The following is a 14,334-nucleotide window of genomic DNA, read 5'->3' as shown; positions in this document are numbered from 1 at the left end:
TGCAAGCTGTATGCGAGCTTAGTGAATCCCGGTGATAAAACTAAATTGTAATAATGTATTTATTTACTAATAACATGTCTTACCAGGAAGTAACACATTGAGAGTTACCTCTCGCTCTCACGCATGTCCTGGGCACAGAGTTATAATAATACATGGTTACATTAAATTAACAGAGGTTATATACAGTGAATTCCCAGACATTTCATGGAATGTTGGAGATATGCTTATTGGTGCATGTAACAGTTACAGACAAGATTACAATTGGGTTGGAAGACATAGGATAAGGCTAAGGCCCCGCTCCCTCAGTCAGTAGCTCCGGCTGGCTGACGCGTCACAGCACGCAGTCAGCCACGCCGGAAGGAGCCAGTGGGGACCTCCAGAACGGAGGCAAGCAGCTTGTGGCGCGCGGCCGCAGCGGGACCAAGGCCTAAGTCTGCAATGTGTAAGAAGAGATCCTGCCTCAAGGAGTTTCCAATCTATAAGGCAGGGTAACTTGGAAAATTGGGTGCAGCGGATAAAAGTGCTGGTGAGTTTCACATTTGAAATAGAGCAGCTTTAACATCACCAAACATCAGTGAACGGTGGAAAGCGGCTCACACCTTTTGGTTGCCCTTCGGCTCTACGCCTTTGGGGCGACGCAGATGTAGACTGAAGGGGTTCAGATTGAATGTGATACTTATAAATATTACAGTATATTATAATTATTTTCTTACACGATGGGAATCTTGGGGTACCCCGAGTGCAACCGCACTATATTCCTCTCCGGTGACCCCCTCTGCGATTCCTGAGATACTTTCCGGTGAAGGTACCTGCGTTTCAATCCCTCACCAGGGAAAACAAAATGGCGGGCCAATAACAACGGTATCCGTTGGATGGTGATATAAAACCCAGCGCTGGTGTCTTTTACTAGTATTTCAGGAACTGGGGTGGGGATCTCTGGAGCAGGAAGTAATGCTGTTTAGTTCTGGGGACCGCCTGGTTCCCATTCTATAAAATTAGGAGCATTAGTTAGGGGGGTTTCTGTTTAAATCTTTTTTTTTTTTTGTTGCATTATCTACCAGTTTATGCGATGCTGCATATACAGAGAAATATAGGCACAAGTTATTCCTGCCGCATGGAGCTAACAGGGCACCTGGAAATCGAGTCTCTCTCTATATCAGCCAACTCCATTCGTCAAGAGCCACCAACAGGCCAGGTTTGAGGGATATCCCTGCTTCAGCACAGGTGGATCAGTCATTTTAACTGAGCCACCTGTGCTGATGCAGGGCAGGGATATCTTTAAAACCTGACCCATTGCTGGCCTTTGAGGACTGGAGTTGCCCACTCCTGCTCTATATAAACCAGCCCTGCGGGGCCCTGTTTGGAGTGGCCCAGAGCTGGGTCACAAGCCAAGGACACAATCCACCTTAGAGTAAAGAATCAATGGAAGACAAACACAGATTCCATTGTCCTGCTGGCACAGTAAACAAACAGGGTGGGTAAATAAGCAAGCGATAGACAGACACAAAAGAGACAATCGCCATGCTATGAATTCAATTGGCTGACAGGTTTTCTATGTAGCAGTCTGTTAAAGTATTGTACTGAGATTATTAGATGAATCCACTCAATTAGTGGCTGATATGGCCCTAAATGCATTAACGGTGATGTCACCCAGGGCCTGATTTAATGAATTAAATGACCCCCAAAGAAAAAGAGCATGAACAGGAATAATTCAAAATGAAACATTCAAAATGATACACTGAATACACTAAAATGATAGATACGAGTTATTTAGCAGAAAAGGTACATTTTCAAAAATCATAATACTTCTGCTCGATGATATTACTTCCACTGTAAAGCAAAATCACATTTTCCACACTATACCTTCCAGTGCAAGAAGGCGTTTTGTGGAATAGCATGGCTTAGTAAACATGGGCTTCGATGTGCATTTTCAGGGGGGCACATTTAAGATGGCCGCCTCCAGGATGTTTTCCTGCTCTTCCCATCCACATTTTAGCTGTTCTGGTTTGCTTGTTACATACTTTTTCTACAATTTACAATGCAACCCTATGGGCCGTTTTCCGACGCCTGAATGCGTTATCCAACGCTCACCGCCACTGATTAACATGGGACTCACTGTACAACGGTTTCACGATCCCACGCTACTTCCAGAGCGGATTCCGTTGGATAACGGAGGACCGCCTGTACTGGTAAATGGGGTAAAATATGGAGGGTAATCCTGTAACCACACACACATTAACCCTATACATGTGTTATTGTTATTATTATAATGTATTTATAAGGCACCAACATATCCCGCAGCGCGCTGGGTAACAGAAATGCTAGAATAAAATAATTACTGCAAAACAAAGTGTAAAATGAAACAAATAACAGTCACGCAGAGTTATTATAACAGGGCAAGTGACATGAGGCCTGGCCCCGGCACTGAGAGGGTTAAAGGCAGAAGCACTCTCCAATGTAGTGACTGGGTATCACATCCTCCCCTCTGCATAACAGGCAGCGGTGGGAGCCAATCAGGACAGCGCTGCCGGGAGCTCCCAGCCAATCCGCTGGCTGCTGCTCCTCCTCCCCGGATACATAGTAGCGGGCAGTGGAACGCTGCGTGTCACGGTCACAGGTGTGTCCTGCGCGCGTGGGGGGGTGAATGCAGCGCCCTAGAGATAGGAGAAGCTGCGTGGGCAGCCGAGGTGTCACTGCTGTGCCATGGTAATGACACGGTGCAGAGCATTATATACCCTCCTACAGGGGAGGGGAATCATTATCTGCTGTATATCCACCTATAGGGCAAGAGATACTGCAGGGCATTATATACCTGCCTATAGGGGAGGGGAATCTGCTATATATTCACCTATAGGGCAAGAGAAACCGCAGGGCATTATATACCTGCCTAGAGGGGAGGGGAATCTGCTATATATTCACCTATAGGGCAAGAGATACTGCAGGGCATTATATACCTGCCTATAGGGGAGGGGAATCTGCTATATATTCACCTATAGGGCAAGAGAAACTGCAGGGCATTATATACCTGCCTATAGGGGAGGGGAATCTGCTGTATATCCACCTATAGGGCAAGAGAAATTGCAGGGCATTATATACCTGCCTATAGGGGAGGGGAATCTGCTATATATTCACCTATAGGGCAAGAGAAATTGCAGGGCATTATATACCTGCCTAGAGGGAGGGGAAATTACATATACCCACCGTTGACAGCGGAAACGGCAGGATAACCTACATAAACCCGCCTATAGGGCAGGGCATTATATATCCACCTACGTGGAATCTGGAGGGCTTTATATACTCGCCTACAGGGCAGAAGGACCTAGATATACCTGCCTATATGACAGGGGATGCTGAATGGCATTATATATCCACCTATAGAGGAGAAGGTGTGTGTGTGTGTGTGTGTATATGTGTGTATATATATATATATATATATATAACAATTGTTTTTTTTTAAATATACAGCAGTAACATGCCATAAGGAATAAACATGTAAACAGATAATAACAGAGATGTAGTGCAAGCCCTGCAACACTGAAGTTGTCACACACAAAAAAATACAGGGGTTGGTGTATTAACCCTTTGAGTACCCCAACAACATATCTATCATGTGTTCTGGCGCCCTGGGTCCACAAAACCCTCTTTCTTAGGGGAGATCGTGTCATAAGAGCGCAGGACATGATCTGAAGTGATGACTGGCACTCCAGGGGTTAAGGCAACATTGGGTCATTTTCATTTTGAGTTTCTGTGCGTCAGTCGGGATGAGGGATCAGTTTCCCTGTGGCAAAACCCGGGAGCACAAATACTGCCCCCTATTTATGAAAGAAAGAGGAAAGAACCCCCATATTATCCAACGGGACATTTTTCTGTGATAAATCTATATAATTTACATTATGTATACAGACATTGCATGAACAGTTTAACATATTTGACCTTTTAGGCGTATGACACCGTTAGACCAGATTAACATGTGAGACATCTTTAGGCCTCGGATATAGTAGGCGCGCGATGGAGCGCATGGCGTCGCGTGCGTCTGTAGTTTGAGCGATCCGTGGCCTGTAGGATTTGCATGACGTGCGGGACGGGGAGGCCTGGCCGTCACGTGAGCGGTTCGCCCTCGTTGGCTGTACCACACACAGGTGACCCGGCCGTCGCATGACAAAATCACATTTTTTTTTGACGGCTGAAAAATCTGCCGCTCCGTCACGCTTCCTCGCGCGCATGCTCCTGCGCACTATGGCCGGCCCCACAGATCCCCTGCATTTCGTTAGAGCCGCGCATGCCGTCGCACGCCCACCATGTCCGCGGCCTTCGTTTTGGAAGAACTTAGACTTGTGGTGGCTTTGGGGCAGAGACACTGTGACCCTATTGGGCGCAATACAAAAATGGCACACTGCGTCACTGTTGCCCCAGTATGTGGAGTATTCATACAGGAATGCCTTCCATTTTTCTTGTGGCATTGCCCCGGGGGCTGAACCTGTAATTAACCCCTTCATGTGCTTGTGTTCACAGCCCGGCCCAATGCAGCAGAGGTCCTGTTCTCTGATGCCGGGGGAGATGGCGGAGGGTGAGAGGCGACCTGATGTGGTATGTGGAGTTAGAAGACTGGCTGCTTGGGTGTTTTTAAGCATGGCTGCATCTACCAGAATATCTGGTCATTCGGGGGGAGGGGTCTCTCATAGGACTTAAATGAACTAATGACAGTGGCATGTTTACGGTGTTAAATGAAGGTGATTACAATGCAAGATCTTTTAATAAATGATACCCTAACATCACAATTTAGTTTTAACCTTGAGGATTATCTGGGGCACACGGCAGAGGCCTTAAAACCCACATCAGAAAAGCACATCCTTAATTGTGTCGCCACGCACTCTCTTCCCCCTTCCTATCGCACTCTCTTCCCCCTTCCTCTCGCACTCTCTTCCCCCTTCCTATCGCACTCTCTTCCCCCTTCCTCTCGCACCCTATTCTCCCTTCCTATCGCACTCTCTTCCCCCTTCCTCTCGCACCCTATTCTCCCTTCTTATCGCACTCTCTTCCCCCTTCCTCTCGCACCCTATTCTCCCTTCCTCTCGCACTCTCTTCCCCCTTCCTCTCGCACTCTCTTCCCCCTTCCTCGCGCACTCTCTTCCCACCTTCCTCGCGCACTCTCTTCCCCCTTCCTCGCGCACTCTCTTCCCCCTTCCTCTCCCACTCTCTTCCCCCTTCCTCTCCCACTCTCTTCCCCCTTCCTCTCCCACTCTCTTCCCCCTTCCTCTCCCACTCTCTTCCCCCTTCCTCTCCCACTCTCTTCCCCCTTCCTCTCCCACTCTCTTCCCCCTTCCTCGCGCACTCTCTTCCCCCTTCCTCGCGCACTCTCTTCCCCCTTCCTCTCCCACTCTCTTCCCCCTTCCTCTCCCACTCTCTTCCCCCTTCCTCTCCCACTCTCTTCCCCCTTCCTCTCCCACTCTCTTCCCCCTTCCTCTCCCACTCTCTTCCCCCTTCCTCTCCCACTCTCTTCCCCCTTCCTCTCGCACTCTCTTCCCCCTTCCTCTCGCACTCTCTTCCCCCTTCCTCTCGCACTCTCTTCCCCCTTCCTCTCGCACTCCCTTCCCCCTTCCTCTCGCACTCCCTTCCCCCTTCCTCTCCCACTCTCTTCCCCCTTCCTATCGCACTCTCTTCCCCCTTCCTATCGCACTCTCTTCCCCCTTCCTATCGCACTCTCTTCCCCCTTCCTATCGCACTCCCTTCCCCCTTCCTATCGCACTCCCTTCCCCCTTCCTCTCCCACTCCCTTCCCCCTTCCTCTCCCACTCTCTTCCCCCTTCCTCTCCCACTCTCTTCCCCCTTCCTCTCCCACTCTCTTCCCCCTTCCTCTCCCACTCTCTTCCCCCTTCCTCTCCCACTCTCTTCCCCCTTCCTCTCCCACTCTCTTCCCCCCTCCTCTCCCACTCTCTTCCCCCTTCCTCTCCCACTCTCTTCCCCCTTCCTCTCCCACTCTCTTCCCCCTTCCTCTCCCACTCTCTTCCCCCTTCCTCTCCCACTCTCTTCCCCCTTCCTCTCCCACTCTCTTCCCCCTTCCTCTCCCACTCTCTTCCCCCTTCCTCTCCCACTCTCTTCCCCCTTCCTCTCCCACTCTCTTCCCCCTTCCTCTCCCACTCTCTTCCCCCTTCCTCTCCCACTCTCTTCCCCCTTCCTCTCCCACTCTCTTCCCCCTTCCTCTCCCACTCTCTTCCCCCTTCCTCTCCCACTCTCTTCCCCCTTCCTCTCCTACTCTCTTCCCCCTTCCTCTCCCACTCTCTTCCCCCTTCCTCTCCCACTCTCTTCCCCCTTCCTCTCCCACTCTCTTCCCCCTTCCTCTCCCACTCTCTTCCCCCTTCCTCTCCCACTCTCTTCCCCCTTCCTCTCCCACTCTCTTCCCCCTTCATCTCGCACTCTCTTCCCCCTTCCTCTCGCACTCTCTTCCCCCTTCCTCTCGCACTCTCTTCCCCCTTCCTCTCGCACTCTCTTCCCCCTTCCTCTCGCACTCTCTTCCCCCTTCCTCTCGCACTCTCTTCCCCCTTCCTCTCGCATTCTCTTCCCCCTTCCTCTCGCACTCTCTTCCCCCTTCCTCTCGCACCCTATTCCCTGACACGAAGATTGTACCTGACCTCTGGCCATGCCCACCTTCCAGTGCTGGCCAGCCGGGGGGGCCTCCACTCTCACCCCCCCTCCCTCCATTGCAGCGCTTTGCAGTAGTGTAGCACACCCCTGCGGGGGCCCGAGTCCTCCTGACCCAACCTTGTGTCCAGCGGGCGCATACGCCCGGTTCAGTTCAAATAAAATTCTTCAAAGAAGAAAACAAACAAACAATCTTTAACTTTATTTCAACTGTGAACATTATATTAAATGGAAACTGCATATGAGTGAAGCCTGATTTTTACATTGCCACCATGTTCAGTATTTTGTTAGATACTCGTACGTTCCTTGGGTGGGGAATTTATTCCCAAATATCTTGCAGAGCCACATCTGCCAGCTGCTAATAAGTGTGTGATCAACTCCGTTTTTAAGAGGGTATATTGAGGGCATGTTTGGGTCAAGCAGGATTATCCATGGGTCAAGTTGGAAGGAGGCAGCTGTGATTGTCCTGATGTTCTTGTCCCTGCTTCTCCTCGCCCTCCTCTTTCAGCAGTGGAAAATCAATAAAGTCTAGTGCAAGATTCCATTATTTTCAGGAATTTTCACGGTGAGGTAAATCTTTTTACGGGCGATGGGCACATTTTTGCGTTTTTTTGCTAATGCCGTCACTGCTGCTCTCAAAATCACAGTTTTCTGGCTAATAAACCTGCAAAATGCTGTGTGAATCATAACAACTTATATTCCCCTTATGTTATCAACACTCAACAGTCCTAACTATTTAAGTTATTTGCACAAACAAGAATGCAGGCTTTCATTAAAAAAAGGAGAAATAGCATGCGTGCTTGTGTTGGTAAAATATCCTGAAATGTGTTGTGTTTCTTAGAACACCCTTTTTCACACAGTTACATTATTACATAGTAGATGAGGTGTGTGTGTGTGTGTGTGTGTATATATATATATATATATATACACAGAATAAATGAGTTCTTCAGTATTCGGTGATACCTTTTTTATTGGACTAACAATTTATGTCATAGGACAAGCTTTCGAGGGTTCTCTCTTCAGGTCATGCAATACATTTGGTCCTATTACATAAATTGTTGGTCCAATAAAAAAGGTATCACCGAATACTGAAGAACTCATTTATTCTGCACTATCGCAACTGGACTAACACAGCTATTTTCTGCTTTATATATATATATATATATATATATATATATATATATATATATAGTGGTTGACAAATCACCAAAAAATCTACTCGCCACACAAAAAAAATCTACTCGCCACCTAGTACCAAACGTGTGCTTCTTGGGCCAATATTTAATCGCCCGGGGGTTAAATCCACTCGCCCGGGGCGAGCAAATGTATAGGTTTGTCGAACACTGTATATATATATATATATATATATATATATATATATACATACACATTCATACATACATATGTCCATCGCGTTCAACCTACGTTAAATTAAATTTAAGAGCACGGAGATACTCCTGTATTTATATTTACAGCGTATTGATCCGGAGGAAGGCAATATTGGAATCAATGTGATGGAAGACTGATTATTGTCATGTAGAGATGGGCTGCTCAACGCCAGTCCTCAAGATCCCCCAACAGGTCAGGTTTTCAGGATATCCCTGCTTCAGCCCAGGTGGCTCTCAGTCCCTGCTTCAGCACAGGTGGCTCAGTGTTTGACTAAGCCACTGATTTGAGCCACCTGTGCTGAAGCTGGGATATCCTTAAAACCGGACCTGTTTGGGGGGGGGGGCTTGATGTCTGGAGTTGAGTACCCCTGACTTAGAGCAGGATGCTTGATTGCAAAACAAGGTGCTACTACCCTAGCCCCTCCGGAAGCAAAAGGATTCTATGCTGCACACGATTTCTATGTCTGAAGGAAAATACAGGTTTGCTCCGAGGCGAGGCATGCATTTATAAGTTTGCCCCGAGGCGAGGCATGCATTTATAAGTTTGCCCCGAGGCGAGGCATGCATTTATAAGTTTGCCCCGAGGCGAGGCATGCATTTATAAGTTTGCCCCGAGGCGAGGCATGCATTTATAAGTTTGCCCCGAGGCGAGGCATGCATTTATAAGTTTGCTCCGAGGCGAGGCATGCATTTATAAGTTTGCTCCGAGGCGAGGCATGCATTTATAAGTTTGCCCCGAGGCGAGGCATGCATTTATAAGTTTGCCCCGAGGCGAGGCATGCATTTATAAGTTTGCCCCGAGGCGAGGCATGCATTTATAAGTTTGCCCCGAGGCGAGGCATGCATTTATAAGTTTGCCCCGAGGCGAGGCATGCATTTATAAGTTTGCCCCGAGGCGAGGCATGCATTTATAAGTTTGCCCCGAGGCGAGGCATGCATTTATAAGTTTGCCCCGAGGCGAGGCATGCATTTATAAGTTTGCCCCGAGGCGAGGCATGCATTTATAAGTTTGCCCCGAGGCGAGGCATGCATTTATAAGTTTGCCCCGAGGCGAGGCATGCATTTATAAGTTTGCCCCGAGGCGAGGCATGCATTTATAAGTTTGCCCCGAGGCGAGGCATGCATTTATAAGTTTGCCCCGAGGCGAGGCATGCATTTATAAGTTTGCCCCGAGGCGAGGCATGCATTTATAAGTTTGCCCCGAGGCGAGGCATGCATTTATAAGTTTGCCCCGAGGCGAGGCATGCATTTATAAGTTTGCCCCGAGGCGAGGCATGCATTTATAAGTTTGCCCCGAGGCGAGGCATGCATTTATAAGTTTGCCCCGAGGCGAGGCATGCATTTATAAGTTTGCCCCCAGGCGAGGCATGCATTTATAAGTTTGCCCCGAGGCGAGGCATGCATTTATAACATTTTCTGTTTGCACAAAAGGGGTATAAAATGACAAACATACAGGGGTCCAGTCCAATATGGCTTGGATTCACGAAGCATTCACGCTGGGTTAAAGTTGCAATCCCTCGTAGGACCAGTGTACTAATCCTAGTGACGTGTTTAAGGGGTTACACCCAGGTGATTGATGACTATTTTACCCACATTTGACACATACGTATTTTTAAATAATGTTTTTAAGTTAGTTTGTAAACATGTTGAGCTGAGATTTGGGTGGGGGGCTGATTGCCTCTGGCTGCTCCCTATAGTGTGATGTCACTGTGCGTTTTTAGCAGATGTTTGTACACTCAGAGAGCCCCTCCCCACTTCCCCTTATCTTTACTAGATCTCTGATAAGGGCAAATAAAACACTCTGTGGACAAACACTTCCCCATTCAGTGACTCCTAAATATGCGGTTTGGAATTCATTTCCAAAAGAAATAAAGCGGCTATTTTCTATTAGCGCACGTTAAGAAAAGCCAACTATATTATTACATTATTTACCATAGCTTGTTTTCTGCCTGGTTACGCGGGGTCTTTAACTGGCACTTACTTGAATGGCATTTGATAAATAAATACATATCTATGTGGGGTATGTGAACAGGAAATCTAGGCTTAGATACTCTACAAGCTGTAGTTTTGCTAAGGTAAAATATTCTGACATTCTCCAGGCCCCGGTGTATTTTTAGGTTCAGCGTCACGTAATTTTTCGTAATTACTGATGTGTCCTACGGAACTTCATCAGCAACAGGCTGACGTGTAAGATTGGAACAGGAGAATGTTGGATCAGAGTATACATTATATCCACCCAGCGTTCTAAGGCTACGTCCACAGTGCAGGATACGGCGTGAGCTATGCAGCTCGCGCCGAGACAAACACGAGGACTACAATGTATTATTGTATAGTCGCTTGCACATGCGCTACGGGGAGACCGGCGCTTCGCGCTACAAACAGGTTTGTATTTCCCGCGTGACGGCCGGTTCACACGAGCGGTTCACCCAATGAGGGCGAACCAGCTCTGTGACTTCGCCCGCCGACACGCCTCCCTGTCGCCTCTGCCTGCAGCACAAGAAATATCTCCTGCAGGCGAGCGTGTGCTGCGCCGAGGAGCGCAGAAGCTAGCGCGTTCCTCTATGGATGGAGCCTAAAGGTTTAGTGCTTCCTAAAGTATCATTGCCCCTTAAATAAAGGCGCTCCTGAAATATTTAGCACTTTTTTTTTTTTAATGTTTATTTTAATATCTTTATAAAAATATAGAGTAGAGTTGTTTTTCTTTGGTGACGCATGCCATTGCGAAGTCGTTCATCGGGGGTAGACGTCGCAACGCAGCGTTGAAGGTCTGACATCGTGGCTCATTTGCAACATGGACAGGGAACACCTGATGTCATTGCGACTTGGGGGGGGGGAATGATCTTGCATGAGGCACACCGATGGCTTTATTAAACTTTATCATTGCTGGAACCAAAACGCATCGGAGCACGATGAAATAAAGAAGGCGTCTTTGAATAATTTTTTATTTTTTCATTGCTTGTTTCCTTGTTACCACACTATGCGCCATTGTAGGACTGTGCCGAGCATGTAAAATGATGAATACATGTCGTTTGCTAACCATTTGCTACCATGGTTAACATTTGATGTCACTCAGAATAAACATTGAAATTGATCTCGGCAAACCTTTTATTTGACTGCTATTCACCAGTTTCAAGCAATCAAAACCTAAAAAACTTCAGTCTAGTTTATTGACTCAGCATCTGGGAGATAAAATGTTTCAGTATATTAACCCCATTAGAGCACTGTGGATATACAATGTGCGTCATGAGGGCCGCAGAACACCAGTGGTGCTTAAGATATTACCCTGTACACATTACCCTGTACAGCATGGCACTGTCATCGTTTTCTAGGGGTAGCTATCGATCAGTGCTGTCTTGGAACGCTGAACCCAATCTTTCCCTCATGCCATCACGTCATCACCAAAATCCTATGATCAGGAAAGTGGTCAGAGGGGGCTGTGGGCATGGAAGGAGGCAGGACCCTCCGGCACTGAAGGAGTTAAGTCCAGGTGTCGCTCAAAGAAACTAGTAAAACCACACAAAGAAACCCAAGTGTCTTCCAACAAAACTTGAGAACATGGAAGCAATGCAGCTAGACGGGTCCAAGACGAGAGCATGAGTGCGATAGTAAGGTCATGCAACCAGAATTCTTTTTTTTCTTTTCCAGTCTATCATCATTCCGACCTACAATGCCGAGGCCTGGCTGGACGAGTGCTTAAAATCCGTGGTAGAGCAGGACTTTGACGGAACTCTGGAGCTGTCAATCTACAATGATGCTAGTAAGGTAAATAAGGTTGCAGGTCATTGACCGAGTTGCGAATGATGCCGAAATATCCACGTAGTTTGCCTGAGGTGTTAAAGCAGCAATAGAGCCCGAATGATTTAAATAATACAAATCTTACCTAGAACCCGGAGCGGTTCTGCGGTTCGTCATCGTGCCCATGGTTTTTCGAGATGTTTGTAGTTTTTTTTTTTTTGTTGGACACATCCCCCCAAAAACAAGAAGGAACCAGCACTCCAGAGGTCTTCACACACAAAAAAAAGATTTGAATCCACAGAGATCGACGTTTCGGTCAAATACACTGACCTTAGTTAAGGTGACCATCTTGACACAGGTCAGTGTATTTGACCAAAACGTCGATCTGTGTGGATTCAAATCTTTTGTTTGTATGAAGACCTCTGGGGTTGTCGGTCCCGTCTTGTTTTTGGAGGATGTGTCCTACTTTATCAGTCTCCCCTATGGGTGGTGATCTCTGTCCACCCGACGTAGTTATACAGATTCAGCGAGTGCACCTAACCGCTTTCTTTCTTGTAGTTTTTTTTGTGCCATTGAAAGGCGCGTAAAATGACAAATATGGTCTTGGGGAAACCAAATAGAAAAGGCCTCTCCGTCATCCTACTCGACTCCCGCCCCTTTTTATGCCCAATGGGGGCAGAGTATATGCCTGTGGCCGGTGCTTTCGCTTGACGTAAAAGACCAATGCAAGTAGACGCAAACAATGCGTTCATATGTATGATTACACAAAGAATTTAGAAGGTGCCACGTGTAAGAACAGGAATGATGACCCCAACATATGCCGCTATGGAAATTGAGAAATTTATTTTTTTGATGCCATCCGCTATTTCAATTCATTCTCAAAAGCAGTTCATTTAATGCGTAGCCCCAATTTGCAGACTAACCTACTGCCAGATCCATTACACTCACTGGGGCTGAACTGCAAGGTTAACAATAGAATGCTGAAGGTCATGTTTCCACCATTCTTTACCATAAAGCCTTTCGCTGTAAACAACTATTTTGAGTACAATAACTCCGTAGTGTAATGTAGCCCTACATAAATGGCAGCACTGTAATTATTCCAATTATGAAGCGCAATACAAGACACTTATTTCTGGATTGGGGTGGAAGTTTTGGCTTTTTTTTTTTAATTGCCTATAGCAGGGGTTCTCAACTCAAGTACTTGAGCCCCTCCCCCCACCACCCAACAGGTCAGGTTTTCAGGATATCCCAGCTTCTGATTGAGCCACCTGTGCTAAAGCAAGGATATGCTTAAAACCTTATCTGATGGGAGGGGGGGCGTCTGGAGTACTGGAGTTCAGAACCCTTGGCCTATGGTACAAGTTTGCCATGTATTGGGGAAGAAGTCATTGCACCCATCGACCTCCCCAAGCCCTTTCTGTCCGCCTTTAATGTATCCGCTGTGATTCTGTATTCCCATCCTGTTTTTTTCTGTTTAAATCCCTGCACCTTCTTCAGGACTCTTCTGCTGAAATAATAGAAGCATGGAGGACCAGGTTGGATGAAAGAGGGATCTGTGTAGTCGTGGGAGGTCACCATTCGGCACAGCCGCGTGGAGGTAGGCGAGCATCGCGTGAGCTGGTGCTAGAAGTATTTCACAGACCATACTCCTTTTTAAGCACGATTTTACGGGGGAAATGGAAACCAAAAATAGTAACATTTCTTGTGCACTCCTTTTTTGGAGGTTTAGTAAGAGTCGGTTGACTTATCTGACCGGTGCTCATCTGTAGGGCCCCCCCCTGCTTATTCTTATTGCTGGAAGACTCCTTATGGGCAGCTCCGCTGGCTGATAGATGCACTGACCTTGACCCCCTGCAGACGCACTTACCAGAACACCCTCCTACTGTCTCTGTACGTTCTCTCCACTTACCATTTAGATTGTAAGCTCTTCGGGGCAGGGACTCCTCTTCCTTTTGTTTTATGTCTGAAGAAGCGCTTATTCCCATTATGTGTTATATTATTATGTCCCGTGTATTACAGCTGTGAAGTGCTGTGTACAGGGATGGAGCTATATAAATAGAGATGTCCATACACAGCTCATTCAAGTAAATAAATCAATTCGTTTTTTTAGCTTCGACTACCCATGGGTTTTGCAGCTCGGGTCAGCATGGCACGTATGTGAGGCTAATGCCCAAATGCTTCACAGAAGAGGTGTGTATTACGTGATTTCATGAAAGCTTGCAAGGCTGGAGCTTTTTTGACATCTGTAGGAAGTTTGTTCCAGAGTCCTGGGCCCTTCAGCCTACATTATTCTATTTCCAATCAATGTGGATTTGTATCGAGGAACACCGGGCGGTGCATTGCTCGTTGATCTGAGTAGTCTGTTCGGCTGATCTGAAGTAATGTGTTCCAAGATGTATGTTGGTACTAGGCCATGTGTGAACGTATCGATTGTAGAGAGGACTTTGAACTCAATTCACTTGATTGGTAGCCCTGGAAGGTCATTCAGGGTTCCACTGACCGCTTTGTGTCTGCGCAGGTTTCTGATAGTTCTAGCTGCGGTATTTTTAATTGCCTGCAAACGGTGTTTTGGA

General features: G+C 47.2%; 1 protein-coding gene across 11 annotated transcripts in view; it reads left to right on the top strand.

The window, feature by feature from the left end:
• Nucleotides 1-368: 368 nt before the first annotated feature.
• QTGAL (queuosine-tRNA galactosyltransferase) overlaps nucleotides 369-14,334 on the top strand; it is a 207,924-nt gene continuing 193,958 nt past the window's right edge. For 6 of the 11 annotated variants that reach the window (XR_012789772.1, XR_012789770.1, XR_012789771.1 and 3 more), the window contains exons 1-4: nucleotides 3,220-3,386; nucleotides 4,513-4,587; nucleotides 11,672-11,788; nucleotides 13,259-13,358. Coding sequence is in view for 6 of the 11 variants with exons in the window: in XM_075579665.1 (XP_075435780.1) it covers nucleotides 3,348-3,386; nucleotides 4,513-4,587; nucleotides 11,672-11,788; nucleotides 13,259-13,358 (331 nt within the window). In the remaining 5 variants the exon portion in view is untranslated. Of the gene's footprint in view, nucleotides 527-2,552; nucleotides 2,707-3,215; nucleotides 3,387-4,512; nucleotides 4,588-11,671; nucleotides 11,789-13,258; nucleotides 13,359-14,334 lie in introns of those variants that run through there. The other 5 variants (XM_075579664.1, XM_075579663.1, XM_075579662.1 and 2 more) reach the window with 5 other exon arrangements.

Source organism: Ascaphus truei, chromosome 22 (assembly GCF_040206685.1).
Source record: "Ascaphus truei isolate aAscTru1 chromosome 22, aAscTru1.hap1, whole genome shotgun sequence".
Taxonomy (NCBI): domain Eukaryota; kingdom Metazoa; phylum Chordata; class Amphibia; order Anura; family Ascaphidae; genus Ascaphus; species Ascaphus truei.
This window is presented reverse-complemented; position numbering and strand designations above follow the sequence as displayed.